Source organism: Cololabis saira, chromosome 10 (genome assembly GCF_033807715.1).
Source record: "Cololabis saira isolate AMF1-May2022 chromosome 10, fColSai1.1, whole genome shotgun sequence".
NCBI lineage: Eukaryota > Metazoa > Chordata > Actinopteri > Beloniformes > Belonidae > Cololabis > Cololabis saira.
This window is the reverse complement of record NC_084596.1, coordinates 33,428,161-33,445,498: the sequence shown is the minus strand read 5'-3', so window position 1 is coordinate 33,445,498 and position 17,338 is coordinate 33,428,161. Positions and strand designations below refer to the sequence as shown.

Here is a 17,338-nt window from a genome sequence, read left to right as displayed (position 1 = left end):
CCAAAATCTGAACATTTGCTCTACAAACATTACACCTTTAATCCCCACATCTTTTCAGTGATGTGAGTGGGCTTGCTTCATGTGTACAACACATTTATTTTTTTTCCTTTTTACTGTACAACACAGTATGCATTACTTTCAACATATTTTTTCCAAAAATAACCAGCTCCCTGAGGAAAAAAACCAGCAGCAACAGCTAAACAAATAATCAAAATTTCAACAATTGCTCTGCAAAAATGTCAGCTTTAATCCCCACACCTTTTCAGTGAGTGGGTTGGGCTTGCTTCATGTTACAGATCCTCTCAAACCGGGGTTGCAGGTGAGAGATTACCACATGCATCCTCCTTCCAGTAGCACCGGGTAGTTGTGGGACCAGAAGCAGCAGGTCCCTGGTTAGATTCCCGCCGGGCAAACCATTACTTCATGTCATTCCCCTTCTCTCTTCCCCCTATTTCCTGTCTCTCTCTCACTGCACATACTGTATGTATTGAAGGCAAAATCTTAAAGAAATAAAAAATTTATCTTTTTTTTTTTAAATGAATCTACCGTCCAACCTCACCGCGCCCCCCCCTGCAATAGCATTTGGGAACCACTGCCCTACAGCATAGCCTGAAGATGGCCACGTAACCACAGGCTATGGCTTCTGCTGCGGTGGCTCGCTGCACCATGACATGCAGTATGTGACTTAGACCAGCCAGTTTACTGAAAGCTTCCCCAGAAGCACAACAAACGCATTTTTTTATATATGTACAGCAGATTTGGGTGGAGTAACCCTGCCGGGGTAGATGCCTTTTTGCCTGGACAGAATGACTCCATGAAGAATTAGCTGGCATCCGTAGACCAACCTGATGACCCTCGGTCTCCCTTTATTCTCAAACAGATGATAGACACCCATTTCTGTGACAGACAGATGGACATATCCACATCTGCTTTTCTTCAGCTCTATCATCTTCATGGCCGTTGCGCGTCGTTACTGCCTGACCTAAAGTCACTGATGTCGTTGCTGCTCCGTTGGAATCTGGAGGTCGGGCACACAAAGCTGACCCCGGAAGAACGTGAGCATTAGCTGAAGGAGGGACGGCTCCGTTATCTCAGCTGGAATTTATGGCCTCTTGTGCTGTTAAGGAGGCATCTTATTCAAGAATTGGGAAGAAAAACTCTGTCCTCCCAAGTTACCTTCATACTCACAGTGTTCAGTCTCCCCAGACACCCCTGTCCTAAATGAACCAAAGACACAAAAACATTACTAATACTAACACTAAAATCAGAGTTTACGCATGCTTGTAGTACATAATCCATGGGTTTCTGAAGTGGGAGGCATCTACCCCCCCACACTGACCTTGCAGCTGCAAGACTGATATCCTTCCTTCTTTCAACTTTCAAAGGGTTATCTGTACTCCCTTTGCTCCAGAAATGCGAGGAGATGAACTGAGGAGTGCACATCTGATTATCATCCTCACCTGCTGGTTTCTTCTTTGTTGAGAAGAAATCAAGCACTCTGTGCTCAAATATTGACTGCCAGGCCTTCAATAACATCACAATATAACGTTAACCCCTCCCTCATATGTACTACTTTTGAACTTCTACAAGGTGCTAAAATCTTGACTTTTTTTTGGCCTTTTTGGAGACTAATTATTTGTGAACAGACCAGCCTTGTTGTGCATTTGAGTGCTTATCTCCTGACCGCATCTCATCACATTTCCACTATGACTGTTAACAGCTATGATCATGGCTGTGTGACGTGGTAACAACAGCACACCAGCAGGTGAGCACACACACATCATTTAAAGTCAGAACGAACATTTGTCCATCGGCGTCTAATCATTTGTTGTCTTCTTTTAAGCCTGTGAGATTACATGACAACTCAACTCTGCTTGATAAAACGAAACCCTCCACTTGTCCAAATTATGTCTGTCCTCCTGCACAGCTCAGAAGTGTTTTTACCTCAGTTGACCCTTGTATTGTAGAGATATGCAACACATCACTTTCAACAGGTGTGGTCCCCAGCTCCCTCAAGAATGCTGTACTTGCGGTCTTTTGACAGTTTTCAGTCTGGTTTCTGTAAGCAGTATACCGCAGAAACAGGGTTAATTAAAGTCTCTGGTGGCGTTATGATGACAGCTGACGGTGGGGATTTTACAGTGCTTTGTTGTTTTTTTTGTTGTTGGTGGATTTAATATCTGCTTTTGACACTGGTAATCATTATACTTTGATTATCAAGCTTTATATGGTCGGTCTATCCGGATTAGACTGGTTTCTTTTTTAAGGAAGATGCTTAAGTGTCTCTGTGAACTGGATCTCGTCAGCGACCACAAGCCACTCATGTGGGGTACCACAAGGTTCAGTTCTGGGGCCTAACCGGTTCCTTCTCTACTTTCTTCCTTTAGTTCTGAGGAACTAGAGGAATTTGGCAAGATATTGCCTAATTTCTATGCTGATACACATACAGCTTTACTGTTCTTCAGGGGTCACCAATCCTGGTCCTCGAGGGCCGGTGTCCTGCATGTTTTAGAGTTTTCTCTGCTTTAACACACCTGTTTCTAATTAATCATCGTCATCAGCTTGTCATTGAGGTCTGCACAATTCTCTTAACGACACAGTCACTTTTATTACGGTGCAATGAAGCAGCGAAACATGTAAAACATGCAGGACACCGGCCCTCGAGGACCAGGATTGGTGACAACTGTTTTAAACCTTCAGAATTTGAAAAAGTTGTTTTTGATCAGTTTTTGATCAAAGTGTTTGACCAGCATCAAACAGGACGGAGACCCTAATTATTGCCATAGATAGATAGATAGATAGATAGATAGATAGATAGATAGATAGATAGATAGATAGATAGATAGATAGATAGATAGATAGATAGATAGATAGATAGATAGATAGATAGATAGATAGATAGATAGATAGATAGATAGATAGATAGATAGATAGATAGATAGATAGATAGATAGATAGATAGATAGATTATTGCATATTAGCTTCTGTTTTTGTTAAGGGTGGTTATTGCTGTTGGATAAAAGCTGTGTTTGAGTCTGTTTGTCCATGAGTCTGTATCGTTTCCCAGATGGCAGCAGTTCAAACAGCGAGTGTCCGGGGTGTGAAGTGTCTTTTATTATATTATATTATATTATATTATATTATATTATATTATATTATATTATAAATATAATATAATATAATATAATATAATATAATATAATATAATATAATATAATATAATATAATATAATAAAAGACAATATAATATAATAAAAGACAATACAATATAATATAATAAAAGACAATACAATATAATAAAAGACAATATAATACAAATAAAGCAGCTCCTCGGTGTACAAGGCTCGTTTGTCCAGCCAAGCCTCAGAAACCTTGCTGTTATTTTCTGATTCTGTTATGTCTTTGAAACGTTATTCTAGAAAATTAATTTGAAATGGCTGCTTTAGCTTATTAATATCACCAAATTTTATTAATTACAGTCACAATCTGATTTGGAGATGATTATTGATGCTTTTATTTCATCTCATTAATTCTATTGAAAGAGAAATGTGTTTCCTGTTTAAACAAAAGGGAGCTTAACCGTCCACAAGCAGTCCAGAATGCTGCTGCGAGGCTCCCAGCAAACACCAGAAAGAAACGACACATAACTCCTGTTTTAATCTCTCTGCACTGGTGACTGGTGCATTTTAGAATCCAGTTTAAATGTGAGTCTAATCCAGTCAAGCTCCTGTCTACGTCTCCGACCTTTTAGATCTCCAGTCTGAGGTCATCTGGTCAAAGGCTGCTGGTGGTGCCATGCACTCATTTTAAGAGTCGAGGTGACCGTGCTTTTAGAGCAGCGGCTCTAGGTTGTGGTTTACATGACTCCAGGGAGCAAAAGACCCTCTTACATAGACTTGGGCTCAGTTTTATGTTTTGTTCATGTTGTGAAGCACTTTGTGGCTTTTATCCTGTGAAATGGGCTATTTGATTAAGCTTTACTTACTTACTTACTAGTCAAACCTGATAAAATATTGAAATGTTTGAGAAAGGCTGGTGCTCGTCAAAAATGGTCTAAAATATACCCAGATTACCAGACTGAACAGAGGAGACAGGTCTCATAGAATGAGGCTTGTCTTTATGCTTCTCCAGTAAACAAAATCATTGGGTGTTTAATGTGTCTTCAAGTAAAACGGAATCAGAATTAATTAGTCAAAAACTCAAATAATGCATTTAGGAATTTGCAGTAATCCCTAAACAAATGAGAACCAGTTAAAGTCCTGCAAACATGAAAAATACTGAGGACAGAAATATGAACTTGACCTTTGACACACAATCTGTCATCTGCAATGAGTTTCTGTACTTGCTAAAATGCATGCCTTCTGGTAATGTATCATTTCCTGTTTCTACAGAGGTGCAAGAACCTTACATGTAGTTGCACGTACTGTATGCTTTCACAAGCGTGTAAAAATAGTGCTCATGAATATATCACAATCCGGATGTGTGAGGTTGGGAATTTAAAAGCTGATAAGAGTTCTGTCTGCAAAAAAAAAACGCAAACTGACAATCTGGAAAAAGAATAAGAATAATTAAAGCTGCTAGCAGCAATGAACGGGCCCTCGCGCGTGCAATTTTCACCAATAAAAGTCAAGGACTCAAAACCATGTCCAATGACACCACCCACAAGTCTTTATGTCAAACCATTCAAAAGTTATGGCAGAAAGTAGGAACTATCAAATATGGACCAATCAGATGAAGGGGGGGCGTGCTTTTTGGCGTCTTGCGTCGCCACGGTAACGCTTTTGACTGAGAAAAGTAATGCGCATCGTCGCAGGATCGAGACGCACATTTTGATGTATAACACACCTGGGTGCACATTACGGTTCGGGCGAAGAAGCGGCCGAAGAAATGGCATAAATTGCGCCAAAATTACACGATAAATTCAAAATGGCCGACTTCCTGTTCGGTTTCGGCCATGGCGCCAAGAGACTTTTCTTCAAGTTGTGACATGATACAGGTGTGTACCGATTTTCATGCATGTACGTCAAACCGTATTGTGGGGTTTGAGGCACAACAGGTATCTGAAATACACAACACTGTTTAAGTTTTCTAGGGGGCGCTGTTGAGCCATTAGGCCACGCCCATTAATGCAAACCATTAAATATCAAATTTTTCGCTAGGCCTGGCTTGCGTGCAAAATTTTGGTTGACTTTTGGGGCAAGTTTAGGGGGGCAAAAAGGCCCTCATTTCATCGGAAGAAAAATAAAAACGAGGGAAAAAAAATAAAAAATAAAAACGAGAACATCTCTTACAGATACAATAGGGCCTTCGCATTGTAAGTGCTCGGGCCCTAAAAATAACTCAAATGGACAAATTACAAGATTCAGTTTTTGTTGCATTTTAAAAAACATTCCAGATTTATCTAGATAGGTTTTGTTGTTATTAGTTTAACTTGGATTTGATTATAATGCAGTATTTGTCTTTGCTCCACAATGGTCACAGCTTATATTCTGTAAATGTAAGAATCATATCACTGTTTTCTGCATGGACCAGAGGGAAGTGTGTGCTGCTGCAGAGACCATGCAACAAGTGTGTGTGTCACTCTAATGGGGCTTCCTGTTGCCACGTCATTAAGCAGCAGACTGCAAGACTCTAGAGGTTCCACCAAGACTTTGTGTCTCTGTGTGAACCCGGCTTTATCGCATGATCAAGCCCGTAATCATCCGAGCGAACTTATGTCTGCAAGATTGCAGACGTTTCTGGAGCCGCCGGCTCCCGACATCCAGGGTAGCAAATACACTGTTATCCTGATCTGCCAGAGAATAAACCAACTTTTCAAATTATGGCATCTTGAAACAGAAGTTGGGATCACACACTTTAAGATGATCTGGAAGTTGTGGAGGCATCTCCAGGACGTACGAATGACACATGGTTGATAGATTTCTCTCTGCGTACAGACATTGAACTCAGGTGTAGAAGCAATAACGTGAATGAGAAATTCTCATACTTTTGAAAAAGTTAACTTTGAAAATACTCAGCAAAGAAAATCATATTACAAGTCTGTGCATGTTAGAAGTTTAGTCCCACACAAATAATAATTACTGTCAAATAAAAAGGTCTCCTGTCGGGTAGCAAAAGGAGAGTTTTCAGTTTTGTAGCTTTTTATGTCCCAAGGACTGGTAGGAGAAAGACTTAGATGCAGTCAAACATTTGGGGGTTATTTATTCTCTAATTTGAAAATGATATGAAAGACGGAGACCGGTGAAGTGCCACATGGCCACTAGAACATATCCAGGAAATCAGATACACAGAAAATATTTAAATTAAACATGGACTCAAACACAGATGCACACAAATTCACAAAACTATACTTTTTGGATATTTAATTTGCTCCCACCTATTAGACATGTGTGTATAACTATTCACCAGTCAGCCAAGACACAATGACCAGTGAGACCAGTTCACTGAGCAGGTACATCTGGAGCTGGAGAGTCTGGCACTGGGACGTTTACTGGGACAATAGATCCTTTAGTCCCCGTGGGTTGGGGGTTAGGATCTCTGGGGTATTACTTCCCTCAGATCCCCATCGGGTCCCACCCGTTTGCTATCTGGGTAGTTTTAACAACAGGTTCAGTTCTTTGTTCATTGCTTTATAAATAAATAAATAAATAAATGACAGGGGTGTCTTTGGTTTGCACAAGGTTGAGTAGTTAAGTAGTTACGCCCATGTGAATAACAGGATGCTGGGATTCCCAGCTGACATTCACCTTCCAATAAAATGAGTAAGTGTATTCATGTTAACCCGTCACAGTGGTCACAGTGTGATGAGGTTGAATGTGAACTCACCAAAAAAGCTCACTGATTATATCTCTCTCCTTTCTGCTGCGTCCTGCTGAGTCAGATTACAAAATGAAAAAAGGATATTTGATAACAGAAATGTGTTCACACTGCATGACAGAGCTTCTCTAAACAGTGAAACACAAGAGGCTTCATAAGCATCCTGTCATCCAGCTAGTGGCTAATGTTTACAGAGAGCTGAAAGGGCTGTGAGAAAGAAGTCAGCACAGGCACCGGATCAATGACTTCTTTTTCCACTTTTTTTTTTTTTACTGACAATTGATCAATAGTCTTAGCTCTGATACTGCTGTGGCGGTTTCCTTGCATTGCCATGTTTCTCCCTCGAACACAGAGGACTGAAACAAAAACCAGAACTATTTGTGGGTCAAAGACAAATCCATGACTTTGGCTCAGTGAGGCTTAAAATAAACTTGCTTGCTGACTCGTATAACGCAGACAGGAATGCTGAAGAAAAGGACCAGTTGGTTTTACTCTACTTTACATTGTTTAGATTATTACATGGAAATATCAATCTTTTCTTTCTTTCTTTCTTTCAGAAAACAGTGATATAATTCTTACATTTACAGTATCCAAGCTGTGACCGTGGTGGAGCAAAGACAAATACTGCATTATAATCAAGTCCAAGTTAAACTAATAACAACAAAACCTATCTAGATAAATCTGGAATGTTTTCTAAAATGCAACAAAAACTGAATCCTGTGATTTGTATGTTTGAGTTATTTTTATTCTTATACTTTTTCCAGATTGTCTGTTTGCGTTTTCTTTTGCAGACAGAAGTCTATCAGCTTTTAAATTCACAACCTCACACATCTGGACTGTGATGTATTCATGAGAACTATTTTTACACGCTTGTGAAAGCATACATGCAACTACATGTAGGGTTCTTACACCTCTGCAGAAACAGGAAATTATACATTACCAGAAGGCAGGTTTTAGCAAGTACAGCACCTCATTGCAGATGACTGATTGTGTGTCAAAGGTCAGGTTCATATTTCTGTCCTCAGTATTTTTCATGTTTGCAGGACTTTAACTGGTTTTCATTTGTTTAGTGATTACTGAAAATTCTCATTTGTTTAGCGATTACTGAAAATTCCTAAATGCATTATTTGAGTTTTTGACATACACACATACATACATACATATACATATACATACATACATATACATATATATATATATATATATATATATATATATATATATATATATATATATATATATATATATATATATATATATATATATATACACATACTGGGGTTAAAGATGATGGAGCAGTCAGAAACAGTACCTGAGTGCAGATAAAGGAAGAAACACACTCCAGGAAAAACTTTCAAAACGAAGTAGAAAATATTCAAACCTAATCTGAACAAAGGCCCCAAACATAACACGATGGGAACCGAAAACCTGGCAGAATATCCCAGGCATGACGGTTTATCACCCTAGCTCTGAGGGGAAGTCCTGCCGCCCCTGTGAGGGAATTTGTTTCAGCTGCTGGCATCTGTGTTTTCCTTCTTTCAGCCACAACACGCAGCTTGTGAGCATAGGTGATGGCAAACAGGGAGCCTTGCCTTTTGGTTCAACTCTCTGTTCTCACAACAGACCAGTGCAGAGTCCACAACACTGCAGCCCTCGCAGCCATCTGCCCGATGACCTCCCACCGCATCCACCCACACACGAACAACAAACCCCTCCGAGATACAGTACCTACCTGCTCTAATGAGCTAACACTTCAACCAGGATCCAATGTTTTAAGTAACTGAGAATTATAGTCTCAGGTTTGGAGGTGCTTAGATGATGACTCGGAAAATTCCCCCCAGGGGGGTAATGCTTGGAGGAAAACTGCAATCAATATCCACTCATTTGGCAGAAACCAAACACAGCCTATCAGCACAATAGCCTCCCAGCAGCTGCTAAGCACAGAGGAAGGTCCTTGGATTTGATCGTGGACATCTTGCTGTTGGTGACTAAATTATTCATTCGGCTCAGGAACTGAATAACGTCTGCAGACACACCAGCAAGTAACTTAATGTCTAAAAAAAAAAAAAAAAAGAGGAAAGAAATAAGGTGTTGCATTACCCGCACTCGCGCTGGACCTCAACCTGCACTTAAACAAAAGAAAAGCAAACATCAGTGAACTGAATAGGGAAGCAAAATCCCACTCCAACGTCCAAAATTGATAATGTTACGCAGGAAAAGATTACCTCAAGCTATTTCTACAAAAGTAGGAACCACTGGGTGTACAGTATATTCAATTTCACAAAACTTAATGTGCTTCCTCGAGACCCTGAAAAAGATGAAGATGTTACTGATGGGGATCATATCTTACAAGGCTGTTTGCAATCCTCGGTGAACCTCTTTCTGGAGGCTGGACCTGTGGCTGTTATCTACTTGGATTATAAAGCATGCAACAATTTTGAAGCTTGATTGCTAGAAGTGATTATTAATCTGAATTAGTCCTGGCTCTAAAACGTTACTATTAATAGGGCTACAAGCACATAAATAACATCACATTTCTGGAACGGCCTCTCACTGTGTCCATCCCCCACTGATCTGTGTTAAGCCCCCAGAGTGAGCTTAAGCCGACTCTTTCGCGGCGCAGGAACTGTGTGCACTACGCTCGAAGAATATAAAATGTTAATTCCTCTTAAGTTGTATAACGACCCGTATTTGGATTTCACAATCCACAGAGGAAGACGGTTGCATTATCTTCGGAGAAGATATTAGTGTTCACTGCTGCACAGGAACATTTCACAACACCCAAAGCTGGTCCTGTAAATGAGGCAAGCATGACAGCGCTCATCGCCTCCTACACTGTAGATGCACTCACTCGCTTTCTAAAGAGAGGGAAGTTGGGTTCAACTAACTCTTACTTTGCATTACTTTACCAATGCACTCTGTCAGGTTTAGTTATTCATCATTTTTCTCAAGCTTGATTATCAATCCTTTATATTAATGTCACTTAGACAAGAAATAATGTGTGAATCAAACGAGAAATTTTTGTGAAGAGTCCAACTCCTTACTTGCTGATCAACCTCTTCTTGTATTCTTTCCTCTGGCCGCTGATCCTTTTCTGTCCAAAGTGTGTTGAAACACTTGTTGGCCGATGGCCACAAAAGTCTGCCAACTCACTCGGGCCGGCTGCCTGCTCTGAAAAAGCTTGTCTTCTTAGAATACATATGTTTCCGTGAGTATGAGTGTTTGTGCCTGTGTTTTCCTCAGTGTTTGCTTACTGTATTCTCTCGAGTCATCCATATCTCCTGACCCTGAGCGGAGAACTGTGCGTGACCGGATTCTGTTCCCCGCTTGATTCAATATTAATAGATTGGTGTGATACTTGGCCACACTCTTTGCAGGGTAAAAACAAAAGACGGGTGCTTCCTCCTTTCTGCCGCCTTGGCTTTTAGCCCAGCAACAGCTAATGCAGTATGGAAGGCCTTGTGAATGTCAGTGCACAAAAGAGATGTGAGGTCTACAAGGAAAACCTAATAACCAGGGTAACCTGAGCAGGTACAAGGGACCAGGGTATGGATTTTCCATCACATAACATTCTTTAGTAAGCAGCCGTTTGATTCAGTGAGAGCTCGACTGGGATTAAGGACTTCATGCAAAGCCCGCAGGGATCATGTACAACTTCAAGAAAGAGTTTTATTACCAACAGAATATTTCCACTTCTAGCCGCCCAACAGTCCTGGGCCTTCATTACTAGATTTTTCATTTCATGAGCGCCAAATGTCTTCTATTGGTGAAGGGTCTAGACTGCAGGTGGACAAGTTCAGCACCTGGAGTCTTCTCCTGCTGTGATGGATGCAGTATGTGGTTTAGCGTTGTCTTGCTGAAATATGCAAGGCCTTTCCTGAAAAAGACGTTGCCTGGATGGGAGCATGTTGCTCTGAAATCTCCATGTACTTTTCCATATGGATGCTGCCTTTCCAGATTTGGAAGCTAGCCACTAATATAACACCATATCGTTAGAGATGCAGGTTTTTGAACCAAGCTGAATGGTTCCTCTCTGCTGTCGTCTGCAGGACACGGCATCCACGCTTTCCAAAAAGAATTTCAAATTCTCATTCATCCAACCACATGACAGTTTTCCATCTTTTTTTTTTTTAAATTGTAACATTTTAAATGAGCTTTGGTCCGGATAAGACGGTGGCATTTCTGGATCATGTATGGATATGGATTCTCTTTTGCATGTTAGAGCTATAAGTTACATTTGTGGATTGCTCTGTGAACTGCGTTTAGAGATCTCTGGAAGTGTTTCAGAACCCATGCAGTGATCTCCAGTAGGGAATCAAGCCTGTTTTTAATGCATGACTGTTTTAGTATAGTGGTGCCTGAGGGCTCAAAGATCACGAGCATCCAGTTTTTGACCTTCAGCTTTGTCCCTTGAGCACAGACACTCTCTGAATCGTTTTACTATATTATTCACTGTAGATGGTGGGATTTTTAAAGTCTTCCCAAAATACATTGAGGAACATTTTCCTGATAAAGTTGATCACAGACTGGTGAATCTCTGAGGCTCTGCCTCTGAAAATCTCCTGTTACACCTGCTCATGTTACTGACTTGTTGCCAGTTAATCTAATTAGTTTTCAAATGCTCCTCCTTTTGTTTCTGATTTGTGCCATTAACTTTTCCAGCCTTTTGTTGCCCCCTTTTCATCTTTTTGGAGATATGTTGCTGCCATCAAATTCAAAATGAGCTAATATCATCCATGAAAAGGCTAGATGTCTCAGTTTGATCATCTGATCTGTCTACTGGGAATCAAATACTGGTTTATTTGTCTGCAAATAACCCCATAAAAAGCAGAGTACAAGTTAGCCGTTTCTGTAAATCATTACCTTTAACTCTTGGAGCTTGTCATTAGTGTCCGGTCTACTTTGTGTCCACCTTCAGGACAGGTTCAGGGTACGTATTTCCCACCGCCTCTCCTCTCTTTCTTGTTTTACTATGAATTGTATTTAAATATTGGAAAACAGTTATATGTGTTTATATGTTAATTTCAAAAGAGTATAATATTAGATTAATTAAAAAAAAATTGCATGGTTGTTTTGACGTTTGCCTCCGATACAAAGTTATTAGATACAGCATTGAATGTGCTACCATAAACAGCATGAGGTGACCTAAATACAGTATAACCATGTTTATGTTTCTATCGTTATTAGTAAAAGGCTGGAAGGTTTTACTTTCTAAAATTAAACTTTACACTGTGAGAGTTTTCTTGGATGTTGCTTCGACAAATATTGTCTAACATGACAGAAAACCAGAGGTGTCAAGTAACGAAGTACAAATACTTTGTTACCTTACTTACCGGTAAGTAGAAATTTTGGTTATCTATACTTCACTGGAGTAATTATTTTTCAGACGACTTTTTACTTTTACTCCTTACATTTTCACGCAATTATCTGTACTTTTTACTCCTTACATTTTAAAAACAGCTTTGTTACTCTATTTCATTTCGGCCTTTAAACAAAAACTATCCAGTTAAATTGCTCCATCCGGATAGAGTGAATTTGGTTGTGGTTGTTTCAGATGTTCTTGTCCAGTTTTGTTCTTACATCCGTTCCCTCAGATTCCTGCAACTAAACTTGGATGTACATTCCAATAAAGGTTAGGATAAATGATAACATGCCTCTGAAGTTTGACTTTTTGCACCATTACAATACTTATAGGCAACTAGTCATCATATCTTCTGCTCTCTGAAACACATGTTAATGCTCAATAGTACACATATATGGTTTTTTAATATATTTGCATTATACTAAGATGCATTCATTTTCAATGGTTTTTTTCCCCCTTACATTACTTTTACTTTTATACTTTAAGTAGTTTTGAAACCAGTACTTTTATACTTTTACTTGAGTAAAAAACTTGAGTTGATACTTCAACTTCTACAGGAGTATTTTTAAACTCTAGTATCTATACTTCTACCTGAGTAATGAATGTGAATACTTTTGACACCTCTGCAGAAAACCCTGAGGAATACCCTCGGCTGTAACATTTCCTATTAAATTCACCTCTTTTTGGTTGTCGAACACAAAATAAAATAAAATAAAATAATAATTCATAGACTAAAGTTCTGTTGTGCTGAAGAGCTGTCGGACTATAGACGACTGACTCTCACAACAGGGTGAAATGAACAGATGACACTTCAGTGAACAGTGAATCAAAAAACAATGCTGGCCAAGCACATACCATCACCGTGGGGGGGCAAGCAGGTCAGCCAGGGCTATACGTTACCAGATCCCCATTACTGCTGCTGAGCCAGGACTATCACAGTCAGCTGGTGGGGATCCACATGTCTAGATTGGCTGTTTACGTGCAATCAAGCAAATGCTGTTGAGGGCGACGAGCAGAGGGAAGCATCTCGTGAAAAAGCAGATGAAAAGCTGCATTCATCTTAACTCTCCTAGAACAGGAGGGGGCATCATCATCCTAGACACAGACACCTCATGTGACTTGAAACAGCACGTCCTGGTGGAGTCTTGAGCCTGCTCCTCATGACCATGTTGATGTTGGAGAGCTGGCCGTTCTTCAGTGTGGATGTGAACTAGAGGAAGGCAGAGACTAGAGGAGGTTTCTGCTGCTTTAGGTCGACACTTTAACAACACACTCCATCAACATGTCTTGGAGAGCAGGGAGGATGCGACCGTTTCACCGACCCATACCGTGTTCTGTTTGAGGTATTGCTGCTTCTGACTGACCCCCCAAGGACTATAAGGAAAAGAGAGGTAAATACATGCTTTAATGCTGCATACTTGCATGTGTGGAGGTGCAGGGAGAAGGAGACGTGGCTGCGCAGTGTTTTAGTGGAGGGAAGTGAAGCTGCTGCTGCTGGCAGCTTGGGCTGGGTTTGCAGGGTCGGTACCGGGGGTGTAGATGGGTCTGGACCAGGCTGGTCCTGGTCCTGGCTGGTTCTGGTTCAGGGTGTTCGGAGTGGGGAGGTTTGTCCCCCCCCCAGGACTGGTATAGCAGCAGGCCTGCTGCAGGCACCAGCCTCGCTAGCAGCGGCGGCTAACCACAGCTAAAGGCTGATTTATGCTTCCGCGTTAAATCGACGCAGCGCCTACGGCGTATGGTACCGCGGTACCATACGCCGTAGGCTCTGCGTCGGTGTAACGCAGAACCATAAATCAGGCTTCCCGGGGCGCTGCAGCTGCCCCTCGCTCCGTCTTTGGGGTTATTTATCTAACAGTTTTTTTGTTTTTTACTGAAATTCCCCTTTTTTTATCCTGTTTTGTAGTGAAGAAACGTCAGTAACAAGCCACAACCTGCGACTGACTGACTTGTTCCCCACAAAGTTCCGTTAGGTCGGCCTAAGCTGGCAAAGTTGGGTCAAGACACCGTTTACCAGCTCGCCCAATTCAACTACTATTATTACTAGAAATGAAAACCAACAGAATCAGGTTGAAATAGGAGAAAGGAGAGCGGAAAGTCCCGTTATTTCCTGCATGGAGACTCGTGTAGCGGATGTGCTGGTTGACGCTCTCGGTGTTTCATTTAATACGGTAAATACAGTATTTAATTCAATATATCATTATAGTCTATGTTAAATACCCACGCTGGATTTCACATCTCTAATGTTATTTAATTTTATTCATTATGAGTAATCATTTCATCACCAATCACAGCTGTGACCCGTTTATTAATTGTGTTAAATGTCTGTTTTGAGTACACTTGCGACCTGCGCTGGTGGATTAATATTAATGTTGATTGATTGATTTGAAATTCTTTATTCAGTCACATCACACTACAAGCATTATTAACACAAACATTATCGACAAAATAGTGACTGAAAACACACAAGCAGAAGCATAGTCTTTACAGGACTGTCTCAGAAAATTAGAATATTGTGATAAAGTCCTTTATTTTCTGTAATGCAAAAATGTCATACATTCTGGATTCATTACAAATCAACTGAAATATTGCAAGCCTTTTATTATTTTAATATTGCTGATCATGGCTTACAGCTTAAGAAACTCAAATATCCTATCTCAAAAAATTTGAATATTCTGGGAATTTTAATCTTAAACTGTAAACCTTAATCAGCAATATTAAAATAATAAAAGGCTTTCAATATTTCAGTTGATTTGTAATGAATCCAGAATGTATGACATTTTTGTTTTTTTAATTGCATTACAGAAAATAAAGAACTTTATCACAATATTCTAATTTTCTGAGACAGTCCTGTATATTAATGCCTGTCCTACATACCAAAATAAGCTATCCAGAATTATTTCAATGTAAAAAACAAACAAACTTACACTAAAGAAACAACAACTACTGACAAACAAGCGAACAAACAAAACAAAATTAAGCCAAACCAACCCAGAAAAAGAAACAGAAAAAAAGAAACAAATAAGGTTACCAGTATTTAAATGTATTGTAATAACAAAACAAATAAACACTAACAATTGTAGCTTTCAAAGATTGCTCTACAAATCTTTTTTTTGTAAACTGAAAATGAGCTGCACATTCGTAAATCTAGGTTAGTGTCATTCCATAGTTTAACTCCCACAACAGATATACATCTTCTTTTAGTCTCTTTTTCTAGCTTTTTGTACAACAAATTTACAAACATCACGCAAATTATATTTTGACTCATGTATTGAGAAAAACTGTTGTACACAGACAGGGAGTAACTGTAATTTAGCTTTATGCATTATTTGCATTTGCCATTTGTATAGCCATAATGTTGGCTATACCATTAAGTAAATGCTTTCTAAAACATGAAAATTAGTTGTTTTTTTTCCCCTGAACCCACTGATAAGACGAGGGCCAATGGGACTGCGTTGCTGTTTTATCAGATGGAGCTTCAGAATTAGGACTTACTTTAATTAAGCAATACCATGTTTTGAATGTTTGACAAGATGGTGTCTGCAGTATCACCACAGGGAGCCAACACTGATCATGTTGGGACTTGGATCTTCATTTTACAGGAAGACAGGTTACCTCATGCAGAATATCGATTTTATTAGATATGTGGGTATTTTCTTTGGAGGGGTGGGGGGTTAAATTATGTGAGTTTAGCTCAGCTTTGACAGGCTGTGCTACGACGACTCCGGGATTCATTTGCATTTCTCTTCCGAAGTTCTCAGGGTGACACGAAAATGCTCAGATGGAAATTGATTCAAATACTTTAAAGCCATGGGAGACATTCTGCAGCGTTTGTATCAACAGGGCTTCACGAAAGCCGTACATTGAAGGTGAGGAAAAAAAGAGTGATTTGTTTAAATTTCCTTCTCTGCCTTTGTGACTACAGCTGATCAACTGGATGGTGCCATGTGAATGACTGAAGACCATGAAGCCCAGACATAAGCTGCTGTTTGTCCTGTGTCCCATGCTGGTCCTGGGCTTTATTTACTACTCTTCAGGGAAACTGCATCTGCACGTATGGGGCCAGAAACCTCGTAAGTCACATTTCTGGAATGACTGATATTTCTTTTTATTTTTTCATCTATCCATCCATCAAACATCGTTTTTTTTTAAGACCTACCATGTTTGATCTGTTTCTGTTGTGAAAATCAGTCTGATGTCTGTGTTTGTTGTGCACTTTGCTTCTGTGTGCGGACTGCTGATTACCCATACTGGTTTAATTTCCTTCATTTTATTGACACACTGCTAGAAAAATTAGTATCCCTGCCTGCATGTTTTTATAACTGATATGAAATCGGATCTTCATTCATTTCACTGGAACTCCGGGTGTTGCTGGGACGTAATCACAACTCACTGATATGATTGCATATCAGTGTGTTGTCTATAGCTATCAGCCCTTTATGTAAATGTGTGAATAACAGAGACTCATAAAAACACTTGCCAAGTTTTTTTCTTCTTGTTTTGTTTTGTCAATGTTTGTCGGCGCTCCTATTATAAAAATATAAAAAAAAAAAAAAAAAAAAAAAAAAAACACTTGCCAACACACTGTTTAGGCATTGAAGATGCCCATATAATATATATATATATATTATATATGTGCCAAATAACTGAAGCCGACAAGCAACATTCAAGCAACAGGCAGTGAAAGATCAACCCATGGTGTGAGATCACTGTTAGGAAGGGAAAAGCCCAAGGAAAGGGTTTGGCAATGTAAACATTTATTGAGACAATGTTCCATAGCACAATGTGAGCAAGCAACTCTTTATGAATTATGTAAGAATTTTTTTAATTTCTTTTTTAAAGCCTTCCAAAAAAGTTCCATATTTTATTCCCTAATAAAACATAAACAACATAGAATAGAAATGCTTCTTTTATATCCTGTTATGTGATTAGCCTGTTGCAGATGAACCTAATTAGCTGTCAAATGCTCCTCCAGTTGTTTTCGGTTTGTGCTAATAACCTTTCCAGCTGTCTGTTGCCCCGTTACAGCTTTTTGTGTGATGTGTTGCTGCCACCAGTTTCAGGGCAACCTAATGTTTTCCATGAAATGCCAAAATGTCTCAGTTTCATCATCTGATATGTCCTTTATGCTCTGCTGGGAGTGACATTTGAGTTTATGAGATC

At 39.7% G+C, this 17,338-nt stretch overlaps 1 protein-coding gene across 5 annotated transcripts in view; it reads left to right on the top strand.

Moving 5' to 3' along the window:
* Positions 1–11,704: 11,704 nt before the first annotated feature.
* st3gal3b (ST3 beta-galactoside alpha-2,3-sialyltransferase 3b) overlaps positions 11,705–17,338 on the top strand; it is a 53,578-nt gene continuing 47,944 nt past the window's right edge. The window contains exons 1-2 of one of the 5 annotated variants that reach the window (XM_061732636.1): positions 11,705–11,746; positions 16,101–16,248. In XM_061732636.1, coding sequence (XP_061588620.1) covers positions 16,140–16,248 — 109 coding nt within the window. In that variant the 5' untranslated portion in view covers positions 11,705–11,746; positions 16,101–16,139. Of the gene's footprint in view, positions 11,747–13,155; positions 13,570–14,294; positions 14,347–16,100; positions 16,249–17,338 lie in introns of those variants that run through there. The other 4 variants (XM_061732634.1, XM_061732637.1, XM_061732638.1 and 1 more) reach the window with 4 other exon arrangements.